The sequence below is a fragment of the Parambassis ranga genome, chromosome 4, assembly GCF_900634625.1.
Source record: "Parambassis ranga chromosome 4, fParRan2.1, whole genome shotgun sequence".
NCBI classification, from domain to species: domain Eukaryota; kingdom Metazoa; phylum Chordata; class Actinopteri; family Ambassidae; genus Parambassis; species Parambassis ranga.
In genome coordinates this window covers 16,871,641-16,882,793 of record NC_041025.1, presented here as the reverse complement: position 1 = coordinate 16,882,793, position 11,153 = coordinate 16,871,641, and the positions used below count along the sequence as shown (strand labels likewise).

General features: G+C 41.4%; 2 protein-coding genes across 2 annotated transcripts; one reads left to right on the top strand and one right to left on the bottom strand.

Moving 5' to 3' along the window:
- On the bottom strand, positions 1–4,649 carry lsg1 (large 60S subunit nuclear export GTPase 1). The gene is made up of 14 exons (XM_028403703.1): positions 4,408–4,649; positions 3,818–3,944; positions 3,508–3,628; positions 3,335–3,421; positions 3,108–3,194; positions 2,946–3,006; positions 2,623–2,799; positions 2,155–2,511; positions 1,877–1,978; positions 1,640–1,783; positions 1,401–1,524; positions 1,177–1,256; positions 619–789; positions 1–521 (listed from the first exon to the last, which is right to left on the bottom strand). The coding sequence occupies exons 1-14, from the start codon at positions 4,504–4,506 to the stop codon at positions 342–344; spliced, it is 1,917 nt and encodes a 638-aa protein (XP_028259504.1). The 5' UTR covers positions 4,507–4,649; the 3' UTR covers positions 1–341.
- Positions 4,650–6,091: 1,442 nt separating this feature from the next.
- fam43a (family with sequence similarity 43 member A) lies at positions 6,092–8,247 on the top strand. Its single transcript, XM_028404809.1, has 2 exons — positions 6,092–6,185; positions 6,296–8,247. Coding segments are annotated over exons 1-2 (1,071 nt in total). The 5' UTR covers positions 6,092–6,184; the 3' UTR covers positions 7,366–8,247.
- Positions 8,248–11,153: the final 2,906 nt, after the last annotated feature.

The following is an 11,153-nucleotide window of genomic DNA, read 5'->3' as shown; positions in this document are numbered from 1 at the left end:
TAAAGCAGAAAACATACAGTTTTATTTTAGTATGATGAAAGCACAGTCATGTGCTTTTCACACCTACTGAATGTTAAGTCTGAATGAGGATGAGGAGGTGCTGTGGAATGCATTTGCATTAATACGATCTTCAAATGAGAGTTGTACAAGACAGATTATGCACCTTATTAGTAACTATCAAGACAGCCTGAACTTCCCATGCCAAGGATTAAGGGGCCCTTGTCTACCTACAGTACCACTCAGCGTTGATTCCCTAGGAATCACATGTGAACTGCACTTTGCACAGGGGCTTTCCACTGCAGCTGAGATGATCTGTGGTTTCATATGATTTCAGATCACTATCAGGCATCCAGATGCTTTGTAATCCGCCGCACCTTCTCTTTCTTGTTCCTGTTGCCATGTTTTTTCCAAGGTTTGCCCACCACTGCCTCCGATTCAGCTTTAACTGGACCCACAGGTCCGCTGCCGGGTTTGTAGCCCATGACTGCCTGAACTCCTTTAGAGAGTGCCCGCACATTTTCCTTAAGAGAGAAGTCAGGAATTAAGCTTTAATTTCATTATAAACAGCTCTAATGGCAGCTGTCTCTCAAAACTGATGGTGGGTTAGTACGATTTTACCTGATGGAAGAAGTTCTTGTCAACCATGTTTTCAATTCTCTTGGTTTTTGGTTTGCTTGTCACTGTAGACATGTCACTGTTGTCCACATCTGTGTTATGGAACTTGCTGTGCTGTGGCTGGAAGTCTTCAGGATTAATATGTGGAGGAGGATAGCAGTACAGAAGCTTGCCCTGTGAGGAGTAATTAGTTAGTGGGAGGTGTGCATCAGAATGCGAACATATCCTTGGTGCAAGTAGCCAAGTAAAATTTTTGATTTTGCAACAACAAAATGTTTGCTATTCTTCATCTGTGCTTACATGGTGAACACTTATATTACACAACAGCTGCACCATAACAATACAGCCTCCACTGCCTGTTTAAATATACAGAAGACCCACAGGAGGCATGCAGCTGTACTGTGTAAAGCTGCAGTCGAAAGAGTGAGACTCGCTTTTGCTTATTTGTCATCACAGAGACTGCTGCTGACTGTCTAAACACTCTGGCGCTCGATGCATAGTTTTTCAATACAGATCCAACTAAACCAAGTTACTGCCCAAAAGTGTAGCAACATAACTTACGTTGACATAATCCTTCAGGATGTACCGGGCTGATCTGGACTGATCAGGCTGACCGTGTGATGTCATAAATCCTCTCATGTCTGAAACAGAAGTTAATAAACTTTATAGAACACTTTTCCAGAAACTTTGAAGACTGAAGTATGCTGCAGAAATAGTTCATTAATATTATATAATATTAATAATTCAATCCTTTCAGACAAGCTATAAATGTTTGGCAGCCTTACATCCATACGCCATCAGCAGCTCCTCTGAAGAGGGAGGTCTGTCAGGGTCTTCATCCTCTCGTGGCCTGATGATGTTGATGCCATAGGTGCCTTCTAACACATGCCGAGGGATAGTCTGACATATGTGATTTATCCATTAAGGATGTATCCACTGAAAGCATCCATTGTTTATAAGTTACTGGTTGTAAAGGCAGCACTTGCAAGCTCTGGTCTGCTGTTACTGTATATACAAAGGATATGAGGGAGATTGCAGGTACGTGATCTCTTATCTGGTCAATGGGCAGAATTCCAGAGCAGATCATCTCAGCTTTAGTAGAAACGAATGAGGGCATGACCAGACCAGGGCAGTCACAGAGACACATGCCTGGCTCCACATATAAAGTCTATGTCAGGACAAAGTAAACAAATTAGCATCACCTTAAACAGTTCGATGATGGAATCCATGACCTGATACCATATGGCAAGCAGCTCTGTACCTGAAAGTGCTTAGTGTGTCCAGGAGTGGCTGAAACAGACACCTTCTTGTTCCTTAAAATGGTGTTGATAGTGGAACTCTTTCCCACATTAGGATACCCTACCTGTTGAACACATAAAAATCAAAGGCTGAATTTTAAAAGACAGGCTTTTCCCTATTAATCCATAATCACACAAACATTCTTCATAAAAACTGCAAATGATTTCATCAATTTTTAAACAAATGAATCAAAAAACCGAGTAGGTGACTTGTTCACTGCATGTTTTTAATATAACTCACCAGTCCCACTGTCAGTTGTCCTTCTTTACACGTGGGGCCTCTGTGAACAGACCTAAACATGTCCAGCAGCTCATTCTTGCGCATTAGCCGGCTGGAGTTGTGAAACGATCCACTGGATGAACCACAAGCACGCTCCGCTCCTTCCTCTTCATCCTCTGAGCAGGTGTACCAGTCCTCCTCACCTACAGTTACCCTTTCCTGCAGCTCTTCCTCCATACCACTCTCTTCCCCCTCGTCTTCTTCATCCTCCTCCTCCTCCTCTCCAGCTTCCCCCTTTTGTCCCAAGTTTTTCTTATCTGCATGTCCTGCTTCTTCTGAATCACTCTCTACACACTCTGGGTCATCTATTTCCATGCCCTGTGAAATAAATGGATGAACTCTAGTTATGGAAAATTGAAAAAGAACGATGTCTTCTCATAGAATGTTAAAATATAATACAACCTACAGTTAAGTTCTCAATCGCCTCACCTTTTCCTCTGCATCCAGCCTGTTGCTCTCAGCCAGGGCTGACCAGAAAACCGCCCTCAACCCCTCTTTCTCAAAGTATTTAGCCCAGATTTTCCTCTGCTCCCTGGTCAGCAGGTCTGCCTTGTTCACCAGAAGCATGTTCACCTTATCCTTTGACACTTCTTTTACATACGACTCCTGTTAGCACACAACAGAAGACACATATATTTCAATCATTACCTCGTTATTTTTTTATCGTTTTATTGAGAAAATGTCTTCTTTTAGCTTTGCTAAAACATTATGTTTAATGGTTAATTTATTCAATAATGACGTAATGTACTTACCAGGTCAAGACATCTGAACAGCAAAGGATTTCTGGCATCGACGATTTGAACGACAACATCACTAAATTTAAAAAAAACAATATTGCATTAAGCATTATATAAAACAAAATGAGACATTTAAAACCGATACATATGACAGCACATTAAATATTAAGCTTCTACCTCCTCTCGATCACTCTCCACAGTTGTCTCCAGAATTCAAGGTTCCTCTCAAATGGGGTCAAGATTAGCTTCTGTTCCTCTTCCAGTCTTTAGAAATAACGTGTATTTTCCACCATATATCAGAAAATATACAAAACTGCAGAATGTCTAAACACGTTTTAAGTAATCTGAAATGCAACACATTGTGGCTTCTTTATGGGTGGTGTAGAACAAAGAATGTTACATACTGTGCAAGCTGTCTCCTCCACTCCAAGAAACTGTCTTTCTCTGCTTGCTGAAGTGCATCTGGACTGGTGCTGTCATCCCAGTGGGGGCTAGAAATGAGTAAAGAAATAACAACACTTGAAGGAATAATTATACAATATAATGATACAAATTGAACTAGAGCTGCTCAGCCTACCGTCGAGGAATTGTGAGGAAATGCTTGTTGTCTTCATGCAGCTTCTTCAACCTTGTTTTCTCCTCAGCTGTTAATAAACCTGCTCGAGCTTCTGCTGGTACAAACTTGATATTGAGTTTCTCTTAAAGAAGGAAGAAAGAAGAAGGGTGAATAGCAATGAAGTCAAAGAGTAACAGAATGTGTGGCATAAATTGACTGCTAGAATACAGTGAGGCACCCCTGGTTTGGTTTGAATGTAATGACTTGACATGTAATGACCACACACCAATAATTATACATTTAAGTGACATACGACATGTTGTGTATATACCTGCTACAAACTCTGTTCCTGCCAATTCTGCAGTGGCCAGAAAGTCATCCATGGAACTTTGTTCTGTCACTGACTGCAGGTTCAGCCGTCCCCAGTCATATCCATCATTCAGTTCACTGGTATGAAGCTGGGAAAGTGAAACAAACCTCACATTAGTATGCTTTCCAGAGAGTAGTGATGAAAAAGCCTCTTAAATAATAAAATTATCCATCAATGTGTAATCCTGCATTCTTGCAAAATACAATGTTTTGGTACTTTATATTCATATAATTATTTTGATTCATCCAAAGACGCTTGGAGTAATTGTTTAAAAAAACAGTACTCAAGTATTCAATTTCCCTTGACTAATTTATCTCGATGCCGAGTTTATCAAAAGAATATATTTATTTAAAAGATGGTCTAAGCTTAAAAATTATTGATAAATAAAGCGTGAATAAATGTTATTTTCTTAAGGAGGCGCAAGTAATGAACCATTATCGGAAGTGGGACAGCTCCCCTGAGCTGAGCAGCAGTTGAGACATGACCTGTTAAACGAAATAAACAACAATCCCATATCATTTACTTCAAAGCTAGCTGCTGCCATGTCATACCCATGAGTCGCCCCTCTTGTTTCCTCGGCTCGCCTGGAGTCTCTCCTTTATCAGAGCTCGGCCCAGTCCGCCTCCTCCGCCTGCCTTTTTCTTCCCCATGATATCCTACAATGTTGCCACTTCACAAAAAAACTGGAGAAAAATAACAAATGTGCAAAAACTACAGTCACGAACCACTGCTGTCCATGTGCAATGCGTTGTTGTCGTAAGAACAGGAAATGGCACATACCACTAAAGTCAAATATCCGGAAGTTACATGTGGCCAATATAGGAATGGAAAACATAAACAAAAGTAACCAATTCAATAAACAGATGTGTCCTCTATTAACATACAAGTAGTTCATCTCTCAAAACACGCCAATAAGTCGATTTACTGGGCGTAGGATTTGTAACGTAGCTATGGTACATTCCGGTGTGTTGTCCAGGTATTAAATGTGTCCCGAAGAAACTGGAAGAAACGCAACACACGTTCCTAACATATAATTAGTTAGGTTTATGTTAATATTGGACTATTTTACACGTAAGTAATAGATGGAAATATACACTAAAATTGTCAAAATGTTTGTTTTGACAATTTGACCATTTGCAGTGAGTAATCCATAAATCATCTTCCACCACAAGCACACACATTAACAAAAAAATTCCTAAGTAGAACCAGAAGATGGCAGCACAAAACAGCAGTGACATGAGAGCTGACGGCAAAAATACTTAGTTCATTATTCTATCATAAGGGTGATTTACAAAGTGGCTGAATTTTTACGTTGACGTGGCAACTATTCTAATTAGAATTATTATTAATTAACAAACGTTTTAATCTAATATTAAACAAAGTAATTATATTTTTATTTGATTCATTCTATTCTAGTAAGTAGGAAAATAATTTGAAACAAATATGTGGGGTCTTTGAATTCAGTTTGCTTCAAATTACTATTATAAACATAATGGCTTCATCTTAACTTGCTCATAAGCCCTATGGATATAGTGTTACCATAAGAGGCGCTGCTTGACAGCAGGCAAGGTAGACAAGTGCTAGTAGCAATGTACAAAGTTTGCAATAACATTAGGAGTCCTCTCCAAGCGGATCCCACTTGATGGTGCTGTCGATTGTTGTGCATTTAATAACAATAAATAAAAGCCAAAGAAAATTAATAATTGTTGGTGTCAAATTATTTATAACATAATACTGATGGACACTGGGGAAAGGGACCCCTGTGAATTTTTGCCCAGGGCCCCAACTGATTCTAGATGTGCCCCTGATTACCACAGATGCAGATTTCTGTATAAAAGGTTATCGTGCATGCTTTATGTATTATTAAGATTAAGATTAAGATTAAGAAAACCTTTATTAGTCCCACAATGGGGAAATTGCATTTTTGCAACAGCAGATACAGACAGCAAAGGATAAGTTAAGAACAGATATATACATTTTAAAATAGACAATAGACTACCAAAAAACAGTATACATATTAACAGTTATTGCACAGGTGAGTGGAGGTAGAAGTGGTCTTTAAGAAAACTGTACATAGTGCATCAAAATTATATTATAAAATTATAAAAAATAATAGTTTATACAAACAGCAAGCAAACATGAGTTTTCACTGAGCACTGTACACATATTCATTTGGTTCCGTCCCCCCTACAGACACTCTAAAATGGTTTCGCCCTGTATATAATCTGTGCAGCACACCCGAGTACAGCAGATTGTACTCTGCACTACAATGACTTAAAACAGGAGACAGCACAATGGACAGGAGCACTTTAGCGGCTGGACACATGAAGTACGGTGTCGTTGCGTTCAGTTCTGATAGAGTAGCTCATAAATGACCTGACAGACAGTGCACGCTTCTAGCATAGTAGTAATAAAAAGTTTTTTTTCTTTCTCTCTCAGTGTGGCTGTTTACTGGACACAGCAATAAAATGCTGCCCTGGAAGAAGAATAAATTCGACTTAATTGAGGAAGACAAACAGTCCAAACAGAAGGGCTATGCGGTGAGTCTCAACTACTCTGCGCTCACCTCTTTCGCCAAGTCCTGCCCCGAGAGCGCGCTCAACAGGGTGGGTAGCATGTTCAAGTCAAAGAGGAAAAAGGTGAAGATCACCAGCGAGGACCCCACGTACACGGTGCTTTACCTGGGGAATGCCACCACCATCCAGTCCAAAGGAGACGGCTGCACGGACGTTGCGGTGAGCAAGATCTGGGGCAAAAGCGACATGGGCAAGAACGGCACCAAGATGAGGCTGACCATCAGCTCACAGGGCATCCGGATGGTGCATGTGGATGACAAGGCCAGGAGGCCGGGACACTTGTACTTGCTGCACCGGATAACCTACTGCGTCGCGGATCCCCGGCTACCCAAGATTTTCGCGTGGATTTACAGGCACGAGATGAAGCACAAGGCCGTGATGCTGCGCTGCCACGCAGTGCTGGTGTCCAAGCCAGAGAAGGCAAAAGCCATGGCGCTGCTGCTGTACCAGACTTCAGCCACAGCCCTGGCCGAGTTCAAAAGACTAAAGCGGAGAGACGATGCCAGGCACCAGCAGCAGCAGCTCATAGGGGAACAAACCATCCCGTTGGTCCCGCTGAGAAAGCTGCTGAACGGACAATGTTACTACAAACCCCCGGTGGAGCGCAGCCGGAGCGCGCCCAAGTTAGGCTCCATCACAGAGGACTTGATTGGGGAGGAGGAGGAGGAGAAGGCGATGCACTTTGAGTGTGAGGACATTCTGGACACGGACCATGATTGCGTTGCCAACGGTAAACAAGAGTTGACTCAGATTATTAATGACTTGGGAGAGATGAGCATAGGCAACGACGTGCAGACACTGAAGGCTGACCTCAGAGTCACCAGACTTCTCTCTGGAGAGAGCACGGGGAGCGAATCCTCCATAGAGAGCAACCACGAGCCTCCCCCACTTACTAACGGGCTAGAGGAGGTAAAGGTGCAGGAAATTGCCTGAATAACTTTCAGGCATTTCTGGGCGCCTATTGCGCATTGTTTTTGTTGAGCCACGACGTCTCCACAAAGAAATATTTGTCGCTAACTGTGTTGGAGAGTGCTTGTGTCTGATCTGTGTCACTTACGACTATTTGAGAGGACCCAGAATAGATCAATCTGGGATAACAACCGCACATAGACACACAACTAAGGCTACTGAATGAAATGTTAAGATTGTTTAAACACAGAAAAAAAAGGAAAGACTAATGCATGACCATTTGAGAGCTGACCGGTTGAATCGACAAAATCCCAGTGCGCCTCAGGACGCACGGCACTAATTCCATCTCTTTTATTTAAGAGGATTTGTTGTAGCATCAAGCTTGTTTACCGAAGGTTTTTTTCTCACTTGAAAAAAGCATTTTTTTTCATGCTCGTAACGATCCAAAAGAAAAACATTCCTTTTTGTTTAAAGCAGGTTTTGTTCTGTGGTTCAGTGGGTCTGTAAACAGGCATCCTTCATTTTCTTATGAGGGCGCTTCTGTAACTGCCTGTTCTTTTCATCTTCTTGTTTTTTTTTAATTTGATTTTTTGCACTGTTGTGGAATTCTTTTAAGTATTATGTTGACTATCATAATGTACACAATGTTTGTTGGTATGTTGTCTGAAACATAAATGTCATATCTTTGCTGTGCAAAAGAAAAAAAATACCTTTATGTATTAAAATGTAAAGCAAGATGTTTTAAGTATAAATATGTTATTTTTTAAAAAATACAAAAATGTGGTTTGTTATGTGAACCTCATGAAATTATCAATAAAAAACAAAGTGAATGATATAAAGTTGTCGAATGTTTACAGTGTCACAGCAGAAGTAGGCCATGTTTTCTTTCAGTGCTTATAACATGAGTGGGGATTTACCTTGAGAGGCTCAAAATCAGGTCAGATTTGCATTGTTGAATTAAAGTCACACACAGGCTAAAAGGCACGACACTACAGTTCAGCGTCTGTGTTTCATTTAATAGTCCTGAATGGCTTTTTATTCTTTTTTTTGGCCAAATTGCTTGCAGGGAGCAGGCTGTTATTTAGTTAAGGTACTGAAGGTCCTTTCATTCTGAGTGGCCTCAGGGAATGCAGCCCACACAGGAGGACGTCACCACAAGCCGTCTGTACATCACATGGATCTCCTAATGACAAGGCAGTGGTAGCCTTTTAACAGCGTGCCGACTGTTTTTATTCAATTACGTCTGTACATGTACAGCAGGTGCGTTTGATTTAACTAACCCATCTGTGTCAGGAGTGTCGTGTAGCTTCAACTTCACCATAATATCACCTGCTAAATAGAAGTACCACTGATTAAAAGAGATTAGATTCGCTCCCCCTGCTTTAATAACAGACTGTCAGAATCACCTCTCACGCCACCACATGTGACCCGTGGTCAGCCGAGGATGTGACTTAGCAGCCGTGGCATCACTTCTTTTTCTGCCTCTAAATGTGGAGGAGCTGTTACTGTCATTTCCTTCTTACAGACAACAGCAGGCCCACACACACACACATGTCACACAATCAGTGCCAGCCAGACAGATATAACTGTATAAAGTCACAGATGTAGGGATGAGTGCTGCTGTCTAGTGTTGCTGCACGCCAACAAAGCAGAATAAAAACATGAGGAGGGAGCAAAAAGGCTCGCTGCAACCCGGAGCAGGTGAATGTGGGGCTTGTTATCTGGTCAGGCTGTGTTTCACTAGCTGACACAGTTCCACCGGCCATGATGAGGTTTTCACTGAAAACAAAAACACTCCCACTGTGGATTTGGAATGAGATCCAGAGACAGAGGCTAATGCGTTTAAAACCAAGCGGCTGGTGGGTTCTATAAAAAGCTTTAAAGTGGCTCATTATGAACTGATGGGCTTTCAGGTATTCTAAATGGAGACTCCTGCTGCCTTATTTGTGGTTTTGTCAGATGATGCTGGTGAGCTGAAATAAGAACAGTGGCAGAAACCCACACAGTTCCTCCTACTCATGTGGTGTGATGCTCCATCTACAGCAGCTGGAGCCTCATGAAAGACACTCATGACATCATGTGCATGTGTCCAGCTTAATGTGATGAAAAACTGTAACCGCATAAACAAAAAAACAGACATAAAGAGCAACAGGCTAATTTGTCCCTTCGGTCCTGCCATTTATAGCTGCTCGGTGCATTTACAGTCTGACATTTCTCCCTGACCTACATTCTCACGCAGCCTTCCTTCTGTCCCACCTCTGCAACTGCAATCGTGATCTCGCAATCTCCCAGGGCAACCTGGATATAAGCCACATGTGCAGCCACGGCATGCACACAATTAAAGGCTTTAAAGTGTTTGCTGACAAAAAGTGGCTGTAGAACACATTTCAAGCTGCCAAGGGAGAAAGCCGAGATCCTGACAGATAAGAGAGGATATATATAAAACAAACAGGTGTTTTGATATTCAGTCATCACCTTCTCCTGGACAAACACTCAGGTGTTTGCTTGGCTTACTGTCACACATATGCGTAACACATTCAACAAGAAAACTGACAATCACAGAAATAACAAGAAGAGCACAGAATTCTTCCCAATATGTATCTATCCATGCTTCTAGAAAATGTGTCCTTTTTTCCTCCTGCTCTCTCCATCCTGCTGTCATCTCTCCCCTTTCTTACCAAGACTTCAATTCTGCACACTCTTTAAGCTTTTCTTGCGGATTCTGGAACCCCTGTGACCTTTAGTTTACACTGCAGGTCAGCCCAAGTATTGTCACCTACAGTAGCCCATCAAGAAGTAATGGATCTGTTTCGAAGTACAGAAAATTACAGGTCAAGTAGAAGTATTCATAAACAATGATTTATCACCTTTAAATGATTTTTTTTTTATTTTAATTTTTACGCTGTGTTAAAGTTTGATTGGAAGAGACATAAACTGCTGCTTTGGACATGGTTCTTATTACTGTGGTCTTGTAAATTTAATGTTAGACTAATACATTGTGTATAATTATTTTTAGCACACTGTTGTGTAATAAGCATTTATGATGTTTAATCCATTACACTGCATTATACTCTCTTAAAAACTTCTGTGAATAAACTTTAAATCTGCATAGATAGATCTCCAGCTAAGAATCAAGTTCCATCATCAAAATCATCAATATTGCTCCATATGGATCCACCTGCATTGCAGTTTCAGCTTTAGATTGAATGACTGGGTTCTGGGGACAATGTGGCCAGGGAACATGTGGCTCAGGTGGTTGTACAACCTCTCTACCTCCTGGGAAACCCAAAGTTGCTCCCAGTGGTTACATCATTAATGTGTGAATGTGTAGGTTCATATGTTCACAAAGGGGTTTAGGTAAAGTAGCATTCTATAAATACAGACTCTGACACCAAGTCTGGGTTAAGGCAGTTGTTTGGTCTTTTGGATCTTGCTTGACTTGTTATGCTACAACAAAGCCCAGCACAAATAAGTGCCAATAAACAGCACTTGTACAGAGCACAGACACTTTCTAATACTGTATATATTGAGTGAATATGATTTTCTCTGGGTACATGACACTCATTGCATCGGTAGCGGTCAACACGTGAAAGCCCTTCATCAGAATTACACACTACAATTTACCGATAGAATGGCTCTGATTACACTATAAAGTGCACTCAGTTATCCCCAGACAAACAATAAGTGGACCTGGCAGTTGGGGTCTGGCCTGACACAGAGGCAGAACAGCAGAGCTTCCTAATTATCTGCAAGCTGAATGGCGCCGCAGGCCATCACTGTACCAGATCACCACCGGTGCCAGGCCACCACGC